Source organism: Lichenostomus cassidix, chromosome 1Aa (assembly GCF_008360975.1).
Source record: "Lichenostomus cassidix isolate B80296 chromosome 1Aa, HeHo_3.0, whole genome shotgun sequence".
NCBI lineage: Eukaryota > Metazoa > Chordata > Aves > Passeriformes > Meliphagidae > Lichenostomus > Lichenostomus cassidix.
In genome coordinates this window covers 13,621,459-13,643,943 of record NC_139480.1, presented here as the reverse complement: position 1 = coordinate 13,643,943, position 22,485 = coordinate 13,621,459, and the positions used below count along the sequence as shown (strand labels likewise).

Below are 22,485 nucleotides of genomic sequence, written 5' to 3'. Positions count from 1 at the left end.
AGTCACAATAAAAATGACCATATAGATTATGTATCATTTTATATTAGATATAAAATAGTATTGAATAATACCTAAACACTTGACAGTGCCAAGAGCAAATGCAGAAGCAGCTCGTGGTTTGTTAGTAACAAGAGCAAGTTCTCCAAAATATTGTCCTCTTGAGCATCGAGCTATTTCTACTGCTCCATTCTCTTCTATCTCTTGTTTACCCTGAATATCCTGTAAAAAAGGAAAGAGAAAGAAAGAGTATGAGAGGAGAGATTTGCTTAACTCAGGATTTCATAAGTAAAGTTAGTGACAATGGTAAAATAAGAAGTTGGTGTTTTAGGGATGTTTACCTTCCTTGTCATTATAATCCTTACTTCTCCAGATTCCACAATGAAGAAAGAATCAGCCAAGTCACCCTGCCCCAGAAAAAAAAAAAAATAAAGTGAGTATAGAAAATGTAAAATTTCCCTTCTAGTCTCATGATAACATTAAAATATTTGCAATCAGTACCTTGAAGCTCCTCTTTTTGATACCTGTTGCAAAAGAACCCACTTTTAATTTGAAAACCATACTCTAGACACAGAACAATCAAAACACCTATACAGGACTAACTGACAGCGAGGGCTTTTCATGGAAAGACATCGCTGACTGTGCCTTACAAAAAAAGCAGAGAAAATCAATGTTGTGGAAGATTTTTAGGATTCTTATTATCATTTCTCCACTTCTGTGTTCCTCCCAAATTATTTCCCTTACCAAGGTTCCAGTATAAAAAGCCTCCAAGGGCTATGTGATATCCACTAATTATCCTGGGACAAGACATGCTCGGTGGCCTATCCTGAAGAGCTTACTTCTGTCTTCTTGAAAATCTTACCATATTTTAACAGCAAGACCAAGGTGAGTCTTCAGTGCTCCTCATTGGGAGCACACCTATAAAATTTGAGTTTCTGAGTATACTAAAAATGTTGCCTCTTTTATTTATACTAACAAAGAGAGTTGTTTTTGAAGGTACCATAAATGAAAAGTGAGCTGTTAAAACAAAATAACCACCTCTTATATTTAAGATTCATTGATTTTGTTTATGTGAGAAAGCAAAATAGTGTTTAAAAATATGCCCTGTCTATAAATAACATGATTATTGTTACCTACTATGAAAGAAAAACTAAAACTAGGAGGAAACTGTACCTGAGCAATGATTTGTTCTCCATCTTTGTACACTTTGGTACCAATCACATCAACCACTTTTAAACGCTCAGACATCTTCATTTTAAAAAAGAAAATATAAGAAATATTTGGTTAACATTATGATATTATATATTTAGAAAGCCCTTTCCTAATTTTTTAATGAATCTTTGCACAGAACACTGTATCTTTATTTTCCTGTTTTGACTGCCATTAAAAAAAGAACCGCTGAACAGTGTTCCAGAGGGTATTTTACAATTTTAACAGCTAATCTGATAGAGCTTCCATTTTTGTAAGAAGCCTTCAAAAATTATTTTCAGAAAAGCATGCATGTAAAAATAAAGCAGATAAATTAAAATATTTTGAAATTCCCCAAGTCATTGTTAAATTTTATTGGCTAGTATCTAGTAAAATTAAACTTAAATTGAAAGTAAAGCTAATCTATGTTTTAAAATACAGTATGAACAATAATTATTTATCCTAAATTTAAAAAAAAATTAAAATATGGTCCTTCTCCAAAACAAAAGTGTGCAAACTTTTATTGCGAAGAAATTTGAATGCCAAATTAAAAGCCTTCAAAACCAGAATCTTATTAGGCATCTCTGATACAGCCATTAAAATAATGCAATAGAAATCTTACTTCTAAAGATTTAAGGAATGGCAATGACTCAATAAAACTTTCATACATTCTTCTCTTTTTGGCATTATTTTTTACAATGATTCTTCGGAATGTTACCCTGTCCTGTAAACACAAAGAGAAAAAGAGAGTTTATTAACTGAAAATATGTGTGTGCTAGAAAATACTTTAGAACTGGCTGAATATGATCAAATTACCCAATTTTAGTCACTCAGTGGCTGTCAAACTAACTGGCTGGTCTCTCCCTACAGTCAGTTGAGAAAGATTCCTCTAGAGGTCAATCAAGACCTCCTAAAGTTAAGGTCCTGATCTGATCATGCTATGAAAATCTCTGCAGAGATACAGACTGAGTTCACATACATTAAACAATGAACACTGAGAGGATGATTTAGGATATATAAGAAATGTTCAATATTTAATTTGCAAAGGTTTTTTTATTATCCTGAAGTCCCATACAAATTGGTAGGTACTCAAAGAGGCTTTTAGGTTTTTATGTAAACAAAACCCAAATACATGGGTCTGGGTCTTAGGTCACAGTCCACTTTCTGGTAATTCAGCAGAGCAAGACTCACTGCTGCCCTAAACAGCCAACTGGACATTCCTTAGGATTTGGCCATGCAAGTGAACCAGATGGATGGAAAAACTACACTTATGGTGTTTTCTTCTCTTAACGTTGTATGACTGTGCTCTGGTGAGAGGCAGAGAGCAAATGCATTGCCAGCCTTCACTGGCACAGCGGGGAATTAATGGCCAACACAACCCAATGCAATTTAAAGCCATATCTTGTCCTAAACAATCCCAAAAGTCACATGGATTAAGCTAGTGAAAAACCACATGTTTAATTTCAGTCCTGGAATCAGTCATTAGATTGACATGTACATCTTGAAGATGATGGCTATCCCAGTTTTGTGGTAAATTCAATTACTCTTGTCAAAGATCCAGGTCATGTAACACTAGTTAATAAATTCATATTGGAAATTTACTCTGGAAACAAAGGCATTTCCAATCAAGGCGTGGGGAAAAAATTTATATGCAATTATCAAGTGGTTTTCAATTTGGGAAATTTTAATTAAACTAAAATAAACAATTTTTTAAAATAAATATTTTATTAATCCTCAGATCTACATCTGTGGACTCTGGAAAAAGATAGCATTGTGCTGTGACTTCTCACAGTTTCTCAAATTAAACTTTCTGAAATTATAATTATTTTTTTTAATGCTGATATAGCATGCCAGTGAAATCTATATAAAATATATACATTTTAAAATAGCTTAAAAAAATTAGTGTACTTACCAAACCCCAGATGGAACCAGGAGAGGTAGCTATAATTGTAGCTGCTCTGGGTGTATTGTACATTAAGGCCAACTCACCAAAACATCCTCGGTTATCATAGGTTCCAACACACCTCCCAACACCATCGCATTTTACATAAATATCATATGTACCTCTGTTAATAAAATATATAAATACAATGAGAAAAATCCAGCCCTGGCCTTTGCTAAGCAGCTTCTCACTATATTTTTTATACCACGAATTCCAAAGATAAAGCATTTGAAATATACATTTGCTTGCTTAAATTGTATTAAACACCTTGTAAAGACATCTCAGTGACTTCTATAAATAATAAAAGTGGTCCCTTTTTATAGGGAAGGAGAGGGTTATTAGTTTTTACATTAACTCAGTTTAAGACAGAATGGATGTACAGTGACCTATTTATCACCAGAACTTACTAAAAATTAAGATCTAACTTAGTATTTGTTTCATAATTTCATTTTAACCACACTAAATGCAAATGTCATGAGTCTTTGCAAAAATTGCTATGATAGGATCACTGAAATAATTAGACACATTATTTATTCTTTTAAATATTTCAAAGTAGTAATTTCTAATGAAACAAATAACCGAGATGTAAGAAACAGAAGGAATGTATCTGAAAAGAAACATAAGATCATGAAATAAATATATGCTTTTTTCTAATATATTATGCATTTCTTCTCCCCACCATTAATTTAATAACTTTTTTTTTTTTTTTCTTCTTTTGGTTTTTTTGTGGTTTTTTGGTAGGTTGGTTGGTTGGCTTTTTGTTTTGTTGTTTTGCTTTAGGAATGCAGTAAAATATTATATCTTGTAAAACATAAAGTTGCCAAGCCCATTGATGCTGAGCCATAATTTTCTTCAGTGATGAATATCTGTAAGGTATGCATTGACAAATCATGTGAATGTAATGCAAAAATCTGTGCAATTATTTCATTGATAAGGGACACAGAGGTGATATCCTGCACTTAAAAACTGCAAGGCTGACAGAATGTCATGTAGCCCCTGCAGCATTTCCGATAAGAGATGACAAACTGTAACCTCACAGGGCTGAAAAATATTGTCTTTCCAGCCCAGAATCCTGACACACTTTTATGATCAACTGATTTAATATTTCAGTCAGAAGGGACCTACAACAATCAGTTTGTGCACCTACCTGACCACTTCAGGGCTACCCAAAAGTTAAAGAATGTTATTAAAAGAATTGTCCCAATGCACTTGAACACTGACAGGCTTGGAGCATCGACCTCCTCTCTAGAAAGTCTTTTCCAGTGCTTGACCACTCCCTTGGTAAAGAAATGCTTCCTAATGTCAAATCTGAACCTCTCCTGGCACAGCTTTGAACCATTCTCATGAGTCCTGTCACTGGATACCAAGAGAAAAACTGTCATGTAAGAGCTAAATACAAGTTCATAGAATACAGACTTTTCTCAATGGACTTTTGCATAATACTTTGTGCTGTAATACGACACAGTAATTCACCTGTCAATGACATAGAAGTTGTCACCATCATCCCCTTGATCAATTACATGTTCTCCTCCTTCAACCATCTTTTCAAACATCGCATCCAACACCTGAGACATCTGTTCCTGTTTAAAAGAACACAAAGACAAGAAATTATCATCTGCTTTCAAAATGTTACTCTTCAAATTAACTAACTGGCCAGCTTCCCAATATGCAGATAAAAAATGTTAACGGTGAAAAATATTCATGCTAGAGAAATGCATGGATCAATAACAGAAAGACAGTTCTATTTAGTATTCAGTGTTAGCTTTTCCTCTTCCAGTGTTCAGAGCACAGCTTCCCACTTGTCACTGCAAATGATAAAACAGATCTTCTTTGCAACGTAAATTGCTCATGACCATCCAAAGACAGAATTTCATCCTTCACAACTGAGTAACATTATACCCTTGAAAAAAAACCTGTATCCATTTTTCTAAATGATACATTTACCTGATTTGGTCTTCAGAATTTCCTTACAGAATTTAGCTTCAAAATGATTGTAAAGTATTTTGAAAGTCTAAGTTATACAATGCCTGCAGAATCTTGGGCCAGATGTAACCATAAATGTCTGTGGTGCTTTGGCTGAGTAAGTAAATACTGGACTCATTGGGAAGAATTTACATATGGCTACAAAACTGCTTTGTTTAGAGAGAAATGTTAACAGACTAACAAAACATGATCATTTGATTTACAACTGTCTAATAACAAAACCAAAAAACTAATTACATAATTTATCTTATTTGATGTAAATTTGACGTAAAACTTGACTATTCATATCTAAAAAATCCAAACACAGCTCATTGCAGATTAAGAATCCTAAAAAGATAACTTAAAAATTTAGATTTTATTTTTAGTTTATCCCACAAAATGGCTAAAATTCTATACTCCTTGAAACTTATTAAGTATGTCTCATACTGGAATAAGCAGGTTCTAGTGAAAACCATGGTAGAAAAAGCCTGTAGATTTGCATTTGGCAGTGATTCAATTCACAGCATTTCCAGCCACTGAAAAAAGGATGGCATTTGCCTTTCCAAAGAACACCAAAGTCAGTCTTTTAGAGACCCTCTGCGGCCCATGGACAGAGGTAACCATACAAGATAGCTCAGAATCATTCTCTACAGATTTTCCTGTCTTTCCTCTGAGGACAGAGAGATCTGCTGTACCTCCCAGTTACACACAATTTTTAGACAGATAAATTAGGTGTAATGAATTCCATCCTTATGCTGTTGAATATCTTTACTAACTGAAAGCTTTTAAAAATACCAGCAGTACCATCATATCCAAGCCTTTTTGAAAAATGGAAGCTAAATACAATTTGCCTTCACAGAGCTGGCTGGGTGTGAGCACAGAGAACCACAGAATGGAAGTGTCGATCCTTAGTACAGTGATCATGGTAAAGTACAGGGAGACATCATGCAGCCCTCCTAGGCCAACAAAGAATCATTTAACTATGTCTCTACTTAGTGCTTTTGTTAACATAGACAAATATGTATTTGAAAAAAGATGGATCATTTCAGGTATCAGTGAATGTGTTATAGTTCATTCCAGAGAAAGAAAAGTGTGAGTGGGTGCTATTGGGAGAGACTGAAAATTAGGTACAGGAGTTGGCTTTTAAAAACTTCCATGCTTAAATGAATAGGCAATATTACATCATTTTTTTCAGTCCTCTCTATGTAAACAAAAAGAAACTCCTACAGAATCTGCAAAATTGACCTAATGTCAGCTTGTTGTCTAAAGCACTTGAATCAGCACCTTCCCTTCCTCTGGCTTTACGTCTGAATTGGCAAAGTGGCTCCCCAACCAATAGCCCTTGTCTACCTTTTGAAAACAAGTGAGAATGTCCAGAATGCTGCACACTTCGTGGGAGCCTAGAGGTCATGTTATCATCTAAGTGCAAGCAATGCAAGAAAAATATATTATATGGGCATCGAACCCTGGAAATTGAAATACTTCCATCTTGGGAAAAAAGATTAAACCAAAAAGATGGTTATTTGCTGTAATGGAGGAGTAATACATAAAGCTAAAATGTTTATTCAGTGGGCTGCATCTTGGATTACTGGTTAAAACATTTTCAATCTCACAGCAATGAATCAAGCTCACCAAACCACAACTTTTCCGGTATATAAATCTAAAACTTCTTAAGGCAACAGAGTAGAATTCACAAATCCAATTCCCTTTTAAAATGTTTAAAACAATTGAAGATATCTAATACATTTGAGAGAAGTCTATTAACTGCTGAAGCATTACACATTTATTTTAACTTCCCTAAATAAACTGCAACTTACTTAAAGACAAGTGGTGCCTTTTGTAAAATTTTCCACTTTAAATTAAGACAGAGTAGACTGCAATAACCAAACCAGGAACATGGGTTTTGCTTTTACCATGACAATTACATAACTTGCTTGCCCAGTTCACTCTGTGTGAATCCTCTTGAATCTCTGCCAGACTGAGGCTCAATTTACTGGCACCCTCTGTTGTTACTTTGATAAGATAAGCATGGGTAATTTTAGAATTTAAAAGCAGATCTGTTTCATAAACACAAATTAATTCTAGTATTTTTTTTAATGGTACAGTTTAAATTCTTTTCTTCCTTAAAGCAGTTCTACCTTCAAAAATACACGTAAAATGAAAACAGGATGAGGGGTTTCTTTGTGACTGACTGGCCTGTAGTTCCCTGGGCCTTTTTCATTTCCTTTTTTTAAAATGGGGGTTATGTTTCCCCTTTTCAAGTCCCTGGACTGCCACGACTTCTCAAATAAGATGGGTAGTGGCCTAGCCACTTCCTTGGGCAGTTCCCTCAAGATCCATGGAGGTATCTCACCAGGTCCCATGGACTTGTGCTCCTTCAGCTTCCCTAGATGTTCTTGAACCCCATCAGAGTTTTCTATGGTGGTTGGTTCTCCATTCTCCCCATCCCTGCTTTCACCTGCAACCTGGGCAGTGTGGCTGCAGCACTTGCTGGTGAAGACTGAGGAAAAGACTTGTAGAGTACTTGGGCCTTCTCCATGTCCTGAGTAATCAGGCCTTCTGCACCCTTCCTGAGAGGACCCACATTTTTCCTAGTCTGTTTGCTATCACTGACATACCTTTTTTGTTACCCTTGCTGTCCTTGGCCAGATTTACTTCTGTCCATGCTTTAATTAACTTCCCAACAGTCCACACCTCTTCTTGCTGGCTCCTCTGTCACTTGGAGAAGGAAGTTAACATCAGTACATTCCAAGAGTCCCCTGGATTGCCTGTGCCCTGCTGTGTTGTCCCTCTGACAGATGTTGGGAGTGGCTGAAGCCCTCCATGAGCACCAGGAACTGTGAATGTGAGGCTGCTCCAAACTGTCTGTAGAGAACCTTGTGCTCTGTTTTCCTGGCCTGGCAGCTGTAGCAGACCCCCACTGCTCTCTGTCTCCTCATCCATCCCCAGGTGGACCAACATGCACTCCAGCTGGTCATTGATAGGGCAACACCACCTACTTGTCTTCTCTCCCTGTCCTTCCTAAAGTTCCTGTATCCTTCCATCTCAATGGAGTCATAGACATTGTCCCATCATGTTCCTGCAATGCCAATAAGACCTGCATAAGTAAGGTGTGTGCAAGCCTGTTGCATTGCCATTCCATACTGGAAATGCACACAATTTTGTGCATGTTTACAATTGCTTACAAAAGACATGATGAGATTTAGAAGAACAAAGCCCCAGACAGGAATGATAACTTGTTTACCATGGACACAGTGTGTGATTCCATCCCTCTTGCCAGGTCAAGTGAAAAACTACAACTGAACACTCACGACTGTCCTCTCATAAACTTTGTATCACAAAGTACTGTCCTCCAGATGCATGGTGCTTTATTTGAAAATAGTATGTTAACCTCAATTTCTCTCAAGTCAACAAAACAAATATGGCATTCACATCTCAACGCAATTCTTTGACAAAAATTAGGTAATGGATGTTAAGTATAATTAGAATGAGGTTTTGTTTAGTATACATCTCACACAGATTAAAAATCCAGTTACTTGTATGTCCTTGCAAGACAGCTTTTATTCAAGAGAGCTGGTAGACCATGGCATGTCCTTCCCAGATGCCAAAGGCTCTTAACTGCCAAACTACCAAGTGCTTTGCCCCTGCTGTGCCAGGTACATATCTTAATATCGGTTTATATATTTACTGTGAGCTATTTTGTAAAAGGAAAAAGGACAATATTAATGTCCTAATTGTCCTAATACTAAACTCAAACACTGGGGTTTCCAAGAAGCATCAGTGTTTAAACTGCTGATATAAATGTTTGTTGTTTGACAAAGTGCTACCTGAATCAATGAAGGCACTGTAGATAAAATGCAAAGTAGAACGTGATCATCACTGGCAGCCATGACAATGACAAATGAAGAAAGTAACTTCTGAAAATTTTCCTTCCTGACTTTTAGAAAAGGCATTCAGGAGATAGAAGGCACAGCTACATTTCTACAATTAAAATGATGTGGCATCTGACAGCAAACAGAGATGATCTTAATCTGGCATTTGACAGGAGCTGGTAAAATCCAGCTATCAACCTATGTGCATTAAATCTCTAAAGTAATGGTTGGTATGTTGAGATTATATATGCTTGGGAATCTCACAAAAGGAAGAGTGTGCTGCTGGAGTGCTTCCTGGTAGAAATCTTTGTTAATTTCCTTTTTAGATCCAAGACAGCCTGCACAAGCCAGTGGGCAGAACATTTCCTTGCACTTTAGCAAAATAATAGCAACAATATTTCCTTGCCTATTTCATATGACTTGTAAAAACATTCTTATCATGTGAACAAAGTGAATCCGCAGTTCTTCTATTGTCCCCGAGTTCATAAAATGAGCCCCAGTTATACTGGCATCCTGCTGCCACCTTCTCCTCACTTTGTGCAATTTGAAATATCAACAAATTAATATTCCACATGATATTAAGAAGTCAGTGAAGCAGACAATACCAGAAAAGGAAGGGGGCTGTAGGTAGGGAGGGAGACAGAGGTAGAAAATGTTAGCAAAAAATAGGCAAGGAAACCATGGGAAGAAAAGGACTTTTTAAATCAGCAACTCAGAACCTTGTAGAGGAAGATAAATAACGAAATTTTCATGTCTACACCTCTCCACATTTGTTTTTCAAAACAAAACCATGCACATATATTCCAGGGGAACCCTGATAAAAATGTTATCAGCAATATTGATCCAATTCAAAGTATTTAGTTCCCTTGTGTAATACGCACTTGTAAACTAATCAAAAGGCATTTATTTCTTCACTGTCAAAGAATCTAATTTATATTTCAATGTACAATCAATATTTTCAAGCAATAGTATTTTCCTTTAAAATATACCTTAACCTTCTTCCACAGTTACATGCTAAATTAATACTCTGCCTCTCAAATATCATGCACATGCCCATCAGTCAGGCTCACTAACACATTTCATATTTTGTAACTAGCCCTCTGAGCAAATTGGCTGATTCTTTTTAGCAGTTTGCTTTAAAAAAAAAAGAGCAGAAATAATTCAGAGTTGCAAAAAGTTTCCAAAGTTATGAATATGAAGGTGTCTGACTGTGCAGCTTTTTTTGCAGAATATCTTGAATAGCTGGTTATAGAATCACAGCAAAATTTAAGGCAGAAAAGACATTTAAGATGATTGAGTCCAACTATGAATCCAGCATTGCCAAGTCCGTCACTAACCATGTCCCCAAGGGCCACAACTACACATCTCTTAAATACCTCTAGGGATGGTGATCCAAACACTTTCCTGAGCAGCCTCTTCCAATGCCTAACAACTCTGTCAGAGAAGAAATTTCTACTAATATCCAATCTAAACCTCCCCTCGGTCAACTTGAGGCCATTTCCTCTGGTCCCGTTGCTTGTTACCTGGGAAGAGTGATCAACCCCTACCTGGCTACACCCTCCTGTCAGCAGTTGTGGAGAGTGATAAGGTTTCCTCTGAGCCTCCAGGCTGAACACCCCCAGCTCCCTGAGCTGCTCCTCATGAGACTTGGGCTCCAGACCCTTCCCCAGCTCCATTGCCCTTCTCTGGACATGCTCTAGCATCCCAATGTCATCACCTTTGTGTCATCTAAGAGGGCAGAGTATTGCTCACTGCCACATGTTTAGGCATTCTGGGCTCAGTCACATATATTAGACACACATTTTATATATATTCACATTATATGAGTGTGTGTGTGTATATATATATAAAAAAATATATATAATTGGGGTGGGGTGTAGTTCTAATTCTTTGCCAAAGTTCTTAAAAACCTAAGAATGTCATGAGAATCTTCTGTAAGTGGTTTCAAGGAATGATTTGGCATTAAGTATAAGATTCCACTATTCATAAAGCAGTTACATTATGGTCTCTTTCATCTTCCTTCAAGTTAATAAAATCTAATTGATTAATCAATATTTGTGCTCTCTTATACTAATTCTTCAGGTGCATGGGTGGCAATATGCCCAGAAATGGCTTTTGCATATTTGTGAACAATATGTATGATTTATTACTTTTTAGAAAAGGGTCAAGACCTATTTTATATATTCTGTACAAGCATTCGCAGAGCAAAGCTCTCCAACATTAAACTTCCCTGAACGAGAATAGATGATCTAACACTGCTTGTGAATTTTTGCCAAAGAAAGAATTCAGACTTTAAGTGCAAGGGCACTGCTGAGCTTTGATGGTACCAGTCCCTTGAGCCAGCCTCTTATTCTGGTAAAAGGTTCATCAGGTTTTTTAACTGCTGCCCTATGGGCCATACCTGCCAAAACAAATGGTCTGTTGTTAATCACCCCAGCAAATCTTCCTCTTAAGAGGAAACCAAAAGAACAACTCTGAATTGCATTGTAAAATGGAAGCGTAGAAGGCTGCCTGGTCACTAGATGAGCTCTGCTGCTGCTCCTCCTGGTGATAAAACAGTTGTTAGTCTTAACAGAGAGAAATTTCAGTGATAGCAGCTTCAGGCTTATCTTCTGTATGGGCTGAATACATTTTGTCATCCTCTTGTTTTCTCCTTGCTGGCTTACACAAAGTGAAAGGGGAAGGGAAAGAGGGCAGTTTCAGAGCCCACAGTAGTGACTTCCAGCACTGAAGCATGAAGGAGGAGGTCTGGTACAATGCTTTGTGTGTGCTGGTAGAGTAACCAGCCTGGCACACCACGACAAGCCTGGGAGAAAAAAAAGTAATATTATGGTTTCTGGCAATGGAGAGGCAGGCAACCAAGATGGACAATAAAAAATACTCTAAGAGGAAGAGATTTTCCTGGGAAGAAGAACAGGAAGAGATGCTTTAGAAGAGGAATAAATTAATCTAATATATGTTAGATTAACAGCATGGGGAGAAGAAAACAAACATCTGAATAGACCTGTCTCCTGATTCTTTCCTGATGTGGCGCTTTAAAAAGTAACCAAGCACCTCTGCAAAACGTCTTTCCCTCATCTTGTTGCAAATGCATGTTTCAATCTGTATTCTTCTTTTGAAACATTGTTTTCAAAACTGTAACGCACTAGCTGAAACTGATATTGAGTGACAGGAACTAGATGGGAAGTGATCAAGGCCCCAAGAAGGCAAAAAGATGGCTAACATGTCAATTCTTGTCAATTTAAGGGAGTTAACTATGGAATCCATTGCTGAAATCACATTCACTGACCAGTCATATCCTCATCATCCTACAAAGTTAAATAAAATTTCCATAAAATTCAAGTGACTTCACAGACTTTAGGGATTATAAGAGTTGGCCTTTAAAGCATAAGAAGGTTGCTCAGGGAAATACATGAGAACTGGTGTTCCTTTACACTATTATATGTTTAATCACAGACATTACGTGAAATATTGATATTTATAAATATGTATGTGCAAGTTTACCTGATATTGAAAAACTACTTCAGTTAAATGAGGGCTCAAGACAGTGTTGTCTGTGTATAGCAAGTCCTAAGTTGTCTCAGACTCTGAAGGTTATCTTTTTCTCCTCTCCCATTTAGCTGTACATTCAAATGGTTCTGCTGGGTTTTCATTTTATCTGATGGCTCTTGTCTTTTTAAATGGACTCTTTAATTAACAGGCTGAGCAGAGAACTGTAAGTCACTCCCAACTACTGCAACTTCTCCTTCTGCTTTAATGATAGCCTTATCTTACCCTTCCATTCAAATTAAAATACAGTGTGTGAGGGTGGGATAAAGTGTTAAGAAAAGGTGGACTTCACTGAGCATCACGTACTGAATGCAATTCCGACCACAATGTAAAACATGTTATTTTGTATTTGAAAATGGTGTTTGACACCCTGCTAAAAGGCCATCGGGAAAAGCCATTAAGCCCTTTACATCATCTGTTCCCCTCTAACTGACCTTTGAAACAGTGACTTTCATACACAGAACTACAGCAGAGAGAAAATGAAGTTCAATACAAGAAAAAAAACAGCCAAAAAACACAACAGTGGGAGTGGGAGATGCTATCAATACAAAACTTGACTTTTGTTCTAGAGACTTGAGCTTTAGCAGCTGAAGATATTATCTCTCTTGAAGATGAATAGGTTTCTGCTAATACACCATTCTGTAAACCGCAGCAGCTCTCATGGAGAGGCAGAGGTGAGGGAGAGAGCTGGCACAGGAACATTTAATTATTGCAGCTACAGTGGCAGAGCCCTTGAGAAGCTGCTCAGAAGCAGAACAAGAAGGAGTGGGAGAAGTCCCCTAGGGACTATAGATCCTGGCTCCACAGAAGTAGCAAGCCAGACTTAAGAAGGCTACATTTTAATACCTTTGCTCTTTTCAGAGCTCATTAGTTTTCCAATGTCTTTTATGAGTAAAATTACTGAAATTAAAAACTTCTTTAAAAAAATTATTTTATTCAACTTTCCAGAATGCTGCCTGTAAAGGATTTCAAGCAGAAGGAAGTGTTCTTAATCCATCAGACAATCTGAACAAAGAGGGGTGAACAAGACTAGGGAGATAGATCCCCAGAGCGCATTTTGAGGTTTTGCATTGGAGACCTCCACAAAGGGAGAACTCAGTTGAGAAGTCTTGGAACAGACACCTGGAACAGATTGTGGGAACTATTAGCAATTACAAGTAACTGATTCAGAAGAATTGAAAAAAGTAGTTCAAAACATCAGTATCAAGACAATCTTGAGAAGACCTTCACAAACTGAGGAAGTATCCCTTGGAAGAATCTATCCTTGGAAAAAGCCCATCAAGAGCCCACACTGAACAGTTTAATGCGCAATGTCTACACAACATTACAATACAGCTGATGAGATGCCAACAGACCAGAGGATCCTGCAGACCAAGTGGCTGATGGCTACTTAGACAGAAGATGTAGCTCTCCCTGTAAGGAAAGCAGATCCCACCCAGAGGATTGATACTACAAACACTGTTAACATCACAGCAGGCTCTAGGAGCACACGATAATCCACCGTTTTGCAGGGCTCATAAGAGAGAAATGCTCAGAGATTAACCAAAAAGGGTCTGCCAAAATGCCATCAGCAGGCTAATGTAATGATGGTCCAGCCAAGTGGAAGCCAGGACACAGCAACAATAAGGAAAATATATAATAATTTCACATCCAGAGCAGACGCCAACTTTGATTCCCTGAAGCTATTCAGAAAAAAATTCAGGAGCAGGATGGGTAAATGTTTGCATGACTTTAGCTTGAACAAGTATAGTGGAGCAGCTGATTAACTACTTATTAAACAGACGGCATGAGGAAGTTAGGAAACCTTCTGTGTCAGGATCCCTACTGCCCCAAGAATCCACATGTATTAGCACCCACGTTGAGACTCTTGATGCCCTCCCATAACAATAACTGCAGGGTTCTGCTAATCTGGGGCTTTGTGGCTCACTGCTCCTCAGGGCTTCTCTGGGAACAGGTACCAGGGTCAGGGCTCAGTCTTTGTGCAGACAGAAGCAGGAGCTGGAAACCTGCAGCACAAATTAATGTGCATGCTATGTAAGAGCACCTGACTTCCAAATAGAGCTGCAGGCTGGTCTTTCCATTAGCTCCCTCTTGAAACAAATTTTAAACTTTCTGTTCTCATACTTAAAAATCTACATAATTATTTCTCTTTCCCTCATGCTCCCTCCTTTGACAGCACTGAATCAATTCTCTTGAGAAAGCATTTGGGATGCTGTGAGTCATCCCAATCTCAGTATGCATGTTTTGATTGATACACTCACCATTAAACAATCCCGTGTGCTTTTTGGTAGCATTATCACCTTTGTCTGATCCAGATCATTCATTCAGTGCATTTAAGCTTTCTTAAAAGCTCACAGTTGTATAGGAAACAGAAGGAAATTATTTGCACAGAAGAAAATTACCTGAAGCTTTTTTATGGTATTTGCATTAAGTGAAATAATACTGTAAACACATCACTAGTACCTTTCTCTTTCCCTCTATTCCATAATTCACTTGTTCAATTACATCCATAGCTAAACTGCAGGTTTTGGGGGTAATTTTCTGTTTTGATGGAACACTCAGCACCTTTTGGATGCTAAAAAGTAACTAACAGAAAAAACTTAAACATTCCAGTTAACCAATGTACAGGAAAATTTAAAATAAGAAAATAAAATAATTTACAATCATATTAATGTACACACTCATATTAATGCATTTCAAGATTATGATTTATGATGGTGAACAAAAGACTCTATATATGATGTATCAGTTATAAAAAATGGTATTTCTGGCATTTAGTAAATGGCCATGAAAGCACACCTAAGAGGTTACGAAAGTCAAATCTGTAAATTTCTGTTCCAAAGGTCAAGAGCAATAATTCTTAGCAGCACTGCTAAACGGTGTTCATTACCAAGAACTTCTTACCGGGTCTAGGTTCTTAAAAAGAAGGATGTCCTTGCATGCCTCCTGCAGTCTGTTTCTTTGATCATCTGTTTTGGGGTGAATAATCTAAGGGATATAATACAAAAACTCTTAGAGCGATTACCATATAGTCGCACTAGCTAAAGGACTGAACTAATTCAGCTAAGCATTTTACACAATATTTTGGCCATGATTCATAACTTTTTCATTTCAAAACATTCAGGATTTGATTAAACACTCAATGAAAAAATGGTATCACCATATCACCATAGCTTCAGCAAATGAAACACTGCTATATTTATCTCACAAGATCTTTACACCTGTGGAATCCAGTTCATTTCTGCATGCCATTCTGGACACCTTTATCTACACTATTGCTACATAAACATTACTGCTCTCTAATCATATTTGGGACATGCATGTTTTATAAAAAGCACCACTGTTACATTCAGCCATTTGCCATGACTGCTTCCTAAAGAATATTTTGTGAAAGAGTATCTGTGTTAAATTTATATCAGACATTTCACAGAGTAAACAACAGACTTGACACTATCTAAGTGAGCCAGAGGTTTACTACATTACCAATGTCTGGTTCATGTGAGTATCAATCAAGTTGTTCAACTCATATGCTTCAAAAGATATGCTATGTATAGCTGTATGACACTACAGGGTAACCTTTTTGACAGTATTACAAGCCAGAAATTAGGTAGCATATAAACAATTAAATTTCTCTTCAAAGTCATGCTATTTCATCTTCAAAGTTAAGTAAATGCCTTTAAAAGAGTGACATAAAGAAATAAATACAGTTCATTATTTATCACATTGTACATTGAAAAATCTTAGCAATTTTATAGTTTACCTTTTTTCTGCCTGAGGAAACTACCTCAGTATTATGAGGATACCAAGTAAGGGTTTTTAGAAGCAGGTGCTCTCTGGGTAAATATAAGTACACAAAAATGCTTCTTTAATTACCAAACCTTTGGCATATGGTTAAGAATAATATGTCAAATCCTACATGGGTAACTATTACAGAAAATTTTTAAATGTTCCTTTAACACAAACCTCAAGAGATTACTAAAGTATGTTACAATAAGGATGTTTTTGGATAGGAATGGTGAAGCTGGTTACATTTTTCCTCCTAAACTTAATGCCTGAGAACTGAAAAAGTATTTGACTCTAAGTATAAAGTACCCTAGATTCTGCGTCGTCCTCTTCCTCATCAGGATTGTAAGCTTCTGCACACACTGAAATAAAAGAAAAGGGATAATCTTAGTTCAAATTACAGTAGTGTTTCACAAGACTTAAAAAAGACAAAATGCATTGTGTGGCACAGCAATAGTACACAGTAACGTAACACACTCAATAGAGAAGATACTGCTGAGGGTCCAGAGCAGGTCAACTCCAAACTGCAGGTGAAACAAAGCTACACTTTTATCATTTTTGGACATGCTTTCCCTGTTTTGAAAGGCCTCTAACATACTTAGAATGGTTTAGGTGAGAACTTGGTATCTTACCTTACAATCAGAAATTTTTTTTCTGATGCCTAAATTATTCTTTTTTCTTAGAATTTTAGCTATCTATACAGGATGCAGCTATCAAATCACTCCATCTGTGTAGGTTCAAGGTGGTTTGGGGTGTGTTTCTTTGCTTGGTTGGTTGGTTGGTTGGCTGAAAGTGTTTTGTTGGGGTTTTTTTTGCATACTGGAAAACTTTTCACTCCTGCCTGTCTTTTACTTTCAAAAACCTCTGGTTCTTCTTCTTTTTTCTCTTACAAGTCAACGTTTCTCAGCTCTCCAACTATCCTTATTGCCATTCCCTGAACTCCCTCTAATTAGCTAAATCTTTATTGAAATGTGATGCTCAAAACTGGTCCCAGTATTTGAACTGAGCAGAGTACTAAGTACATCAGATGAATTACTCCATACATTTTACAGGATATATGTATTTTCATCCATCCATGCCTTCATTGCAACAGCTTGACTATGTTTATTCATGTAATATTTATGACATACATCATTTTCAAAACCCACTGCTTAACCATCTGTCCTATGCCTGTATATGGCTATTCTGCCCAAGTATAGTACCATACACTTGTCCCTGCTAAATATTACTTTATTTTCAAAGCCATTTCAAGATCATTTGCAGTTCTAATCCTGTTCTGCGGCATCCTTCCAATTCATTCTCAACTTTTTGACAATTGCAAATTTAATAAGCATATTCTCTAAAACATAATCCAGATTATTGCTGAAAAAACAGATTAATGTCTAAAATAAACTCTTGTGGAATACATGGGTGAAAGAGCACTAGCTGCTTGGGGTTTGCCTTATTCAACCAGTTCTGCAGCTATATCCCACGCAACTTACATACAAGCACTGCTTGAAGTTCCCTAGCTTGTTTATAGGGGAGTCTTGTAAGACAGCATTCAGAAGCTTCTTAAAATGAAAAAGTAGGGCACCTGCTCTTTTTCTTTCATCCACAAGTTTTAATCTCTTGCAACAGGGTATTAGATAGTTCCAACAAATCCATGCTGATTGCTGTTTGTTACTTTCCTCCAGGTATTTACAAAATGAATATTTGTCTGTGATTTTTCTAGGAACAAAAATGATCTGAAAATCTGTGACAGGACCCTTCCATCCATAGCTCCCCCCTTCTTTTAAGGGTGTGTTTTTCTATTTTTCTGAATTTTTTTTAACACTCATTTTTCTTTTTCAGATTCTCAATGGTAACTGCTAACAGGGTTGAGACTAATTTAGAAAATTCTTCCAGTTTCCAAGTATAGCAAATCTGAGGCACAGCTAACCTAGGAACACCTAACACATGAAGTACTGTCTGATTTGTCCTTTCTCTGTTCTTAGGCTGTTTTCCATATACTGAAAATAACACCAGTGAAGACCAATGTGCTTCTGTCAAGCAGTAGAGCAACACTTTCCTGGAACGTGCTCTTACCAAAAATTTATTTCCAGAACAATTTCTGTTACTCCTCATGCATTTATTGTACACAATGTTTTCTTCAACACATTTTTTGGTCTTGGCTTCTTTGATGCATTTCAGGTTTTTTTTCTCTACATCTTTTGCTGTTCATTTGTATTTGTCCCTTAGAGTTGGTATCAAATACAATAGCTTCCCTTTAGATTGCTTTTCCCACAGTCTCAAAATTTGGTTGTAAGTGCATTGCACAGCACATTGATATTCTCCTTCATTGGCTTCCAGCAGGTGACTGATTTATTAAAATCCCTCATTTTCACCATCACCTGTACCCTGAAAATAACAATCTCCACCTACCTGATCTCTTTGGTGGTCTGTACAATGCCTGCATAAAAATGGAGCCCATGAGCTTTTCCCTATTATTACTCATAGAGCATCTTTGTGTCCAATTCTCTCCACAGCTGGGTCACAGCACAAATATCTGAACCAAAATATACAACACCCTCTTCCCCTCCCTGTCCTCCCACCATGTCTTTGTTATGCCAGTTCAGTCACAGTGTTGCTCATGGATTAAGATTTGGTGTCCTCTTGTTTATTCCCCATACTTCCTCTGTTGTTATACAAACAACTTATGAACTAGTGACCAAGTAGGCACATCAACCTCCTCATTACCACACCCAATTAAAAAGATTTCGTGGTAAAGCATATCATTGCACATATCATGCAGAGTCCCAAAAGGACGTCTTGGTCCCCACTGTATCAGGCACTCAACTAAAATGTTAACTTTATAAAACTTGGTGTCTTCAAAAACTTAAAGAAATTTGACACAAGTCCCTCTGGAACTGACTGAAATTCCAATCCAGTTTACTGGAAACTGGATTTGGTCCCAAATAATTACAAATGCCCATATAAGGAAGTCTGCAACCTCTTGAACAACTATAATATTTTACCTCTACATAAACAAAATGTTCCTACCGACTGCTTAATGGTACTACAGTTACTACAATCTTGTCAGAAATAAACTTCAGGGGATTTTATTTAAATAGCAACAATAATAACGTGCCAAGTAAGCACCATATAACCCATCATAATATAAATCACGACTTTGTTTCAGCTGGTATCAGCTCTGTGCCCTAGTGCACGTATGTGTACATGGGAGCCAACAATCTGTGTGACACTACAGTGTGCTGCTGGGTGTACAGTGTGTCTCAGCCTGACGTACAGGTAAATCCTGTCCTTACCTCTACAGGAAAAAAGTTAAAACAAACCAGGAATTTAATTTAATATCTGTGATGCTATGCCAGAAATGACAGGTATCAGAGAGCCTGGCTGAACATTTAATAGTCTTCCAGACCACACAAAAGAAACTGAATTTGTCCTCATCTGTGCTCATCCTGAATCACCCAGTCCCTTTCATGTGTCAGGATCAGTCCGGAAAGAGACTTACAATGTTCCTGAAGTATTTATTCTGCGTCAGCTTGTGTCTCTCCTCTAACATCACTCTGCTCTGCTAGCAAATCATTTCAGTCAGTCTCAGTAGCTACTATCAGCAGATTTCTTCACTAAATATTTCTTCTTTATCATTGGTTATGGACAATATATGTAAGAACTGCAGTTTCTCCTGGCTAGTGCCCATAAGCCCAAATTCTTAAAGGACTTATTCTTATCATCTGTGATGAGAAATTTACTCTTCTGGTTACAAATCTGTACTTATTTTGCCTTCATTTGAGTCACAAAGATATTACCAATGCTGTGAATCTGTTGTTTTAAATATGGAATTTCCTTTCCTTCATTGCTTATTTCAGTAACACATTAATTTCTAAGTGCATATCACTAGATGTCTCATGGAAAAACTTGATACATCTTATTTTGGTTCTTAAAATACCATTCCTGACATTACTATGGTTCACTGAATGTTATGACATGAACACTGGGGTTTGGCACATGAGAATCCCACCAGCCAAAACTGAGATGCCTTTTACACAGACATCCAGAACCTGCACAAGTAATCTAGATTCCAATTACAGTCAATGGAGAGAAACCAGCACTTTTACAAAGTGATTTTTCTGACCTATATTACATGTCCAGACTAAGATGAGATTAATTTAAAATGTGGTTTGTTGGTTGAGACAAATCCTATCCCTTTGGAAATGAGTCCTAGTAGTTACAACAAGCTGCAAGACTGGTTTCCCCCACTTCTCCATTTGGTATACATTTCCTGGAAAACAAAGAAATTCATCATCTGATGATGATGACAGGCTGTTCCTGCAATAGCACGCCTTCCGTATTCCTTTCGTGTATTCCAAAGAGACAGTCTGTGGTCCCCATCTCTTTTGCCTAAGGCTTCACTGGCACCACAGACATTAATTATTCTCCATGACTGCACAGCTGGTGGCTGCAATACTCACAGTGTTCAGTATTTTATTTTTCTACCTCTCTAGCTCATTCCACATCCCAGCGGCGCTCAGTACATGCTGACTTTACCATGCTCAGATGCCCTGCCACATTTTACTGTGTGCCACTGCTGACTGCAATACTCACATCATTGCTCAAAAACCAGTCCTAATACAGTTCTTAGGGACTGCTTTAATCCCATAACATAACCATGGCATTAAAAAATAGTGGTACAAACACTGTACATATTTCTCCATTGGTTGCTAAGCTCAACTAAGTGAAACTTTTATTTTTCCCAGTTTTTCCAGCTGAGGGTTATGTTTCACATATAGTTCCCCAAGATGGACACAAACACAAACAAGCACAAAGTATTTGTAGGAAAAATGAACTGTCGAAAGACAGCATATTATGAAAATACCCACACACTGAAATCTGTGCACTACTCTAGATGGATTGCTTTGTCAGCAAGACAGAGGTAAGTTTTGATAATGTCTAACTCATCACTCCAAGTAAAGTGAATTTTCTGGTTTTCACCTAGTAAATATGCTTTATATTCAAAATCAGCAATAGAGTCACTTCAGCCATGAATGAATTCTAAAATGAAAATTAACATAGAGATGGCAATTGTAAGATAACAAAACTTGTTAGTCATGTTCTCTCATTCCCTTGATATATCAGGAAATGAAGCTATCAATAAAGAATTCAATGAAAATTCATATATAATCATTGAATAATGTATTATACTCAAAACATGGTAGGAAAAACAATCAATATGTATGTACTCTTTCCAAACTACAGAACCTCCAAGTCATAAAGAGCATTAGAAAGAATTTTTCAAGAGAAGGAGAGTTGTGGAAATATTTTTTCAACCCCTTTGGGGCAAATCAAGACTATAGTTCTGCCAGCACAACTATCAGGCTGGAGCATGAAAACAGACCATCTCTAGCTGCTGTATCTACATCAGCATGTCACACATCCCTATAAACATCCCAAACTATGGCAGCTATGTCCATTCCCTCATACAGCAAAAATGTCACTTGCCCAGTTTAACTGTATGAAAATTGCTAGGGTAACTTAATGGCAGTGTGAGATTTTTCCTGTTTTGTCAGGATTTACTTCTCTTGAATGAGAAATATGGTACAGAGAGACTCTTTGCAGAGCAGGTGGTAGCTCCAAACTAGAATAGACAAATACTGCTTGACCTCCAAAGTTTCTGACACGGAAACCTGTTTTCTGACATCTCACCAGCTCCTACCACCACAGGAAGAACTAGCCAGACAGCCTGCACTCCAAAACTCCAATTAATCAGTAGGTTTTATTTAAACAAAAGCAACCCTTGGGGGTGGTAGCAGTGAGAAATAATCAGTTGTGGTCTCTGATGCTTACAACTATCAAGTACTGTGTTATTTCTATCTTCCTGGTTTTGACTGGAAAGATCTTCCATGTGGACAATGAAATCGAAGAGCTGTAAGTAAACATAAGGACTGAAGAAAAGCCCAGAGAAAGGTAATCAACTCATCTCTCTGAGCATACAATGAGATGAGATGATATAGATAAAATTTATCTGATTTCCACATATGATATAAGGCAATACCAACTGGCTCTGCTGCTGAGACCCACCATTTGTGCCAAACCCTGGAACTATTTCAAGAAGTTAAGAATACTTTAAATATACGCTAATTTGGAACAAAGCATGATCTCTGGGGCTATCACTTTCCATGGTACTGTCAAAAAGAAGTAGTCTGTGAAGTGCCT

The 22,485-nt window shown here is 37.3% G+C and overlaps 1 protein-coding gene across 1 annotated transcript in view; it reads right to left on the bottom strand.

Annotated features, from left to right (window-relative positions):
• PRKAR2B (protein kinase cAMP-dependent type II regulatory subunit beta) overlaps positions 1 to 22,485 on the bottom strand; it is a 78,122-nt gene that overhangs the window by 3,584 nt on the left and 52,053 nt on the right. The window contains exons 3-10 of the mRNA XM_085040895.1: positions 16,603 to 16,655; positions 15,415 to 15,498; positions 4,601 to 4,707; positions 3,098 to 3,251; positions 1,808 to 1,909; positions 1,171 to 1,245; positions 339 to 404; positions 72 to 219 (exon numbers count right to left, since the gene is read on the bottom strand). Of these exons, the coding sequence (XP_084897021.1) occupies positions 72 to 219; positions 339 to 404; positions 1,171 to 1,245; positions 1,808 to 1,909; positions 3,098 to 3,251; positions 4,601 to 4,707; positions 15,415 to 15,498; positions 16,603 to 16,655 (789 nt within the window). The remainder of the gene's footprint in view (positions 1 to 71; positions 220 to 338; positions 405 to 1,170; positions 1,246 to 1,807; positions 1,910 to 3,097; positions 3,252 to 4,600; positions 4,708 to 15,414; positions 15,499 to 16,602; positions 16,656 to 22,485) is intronic.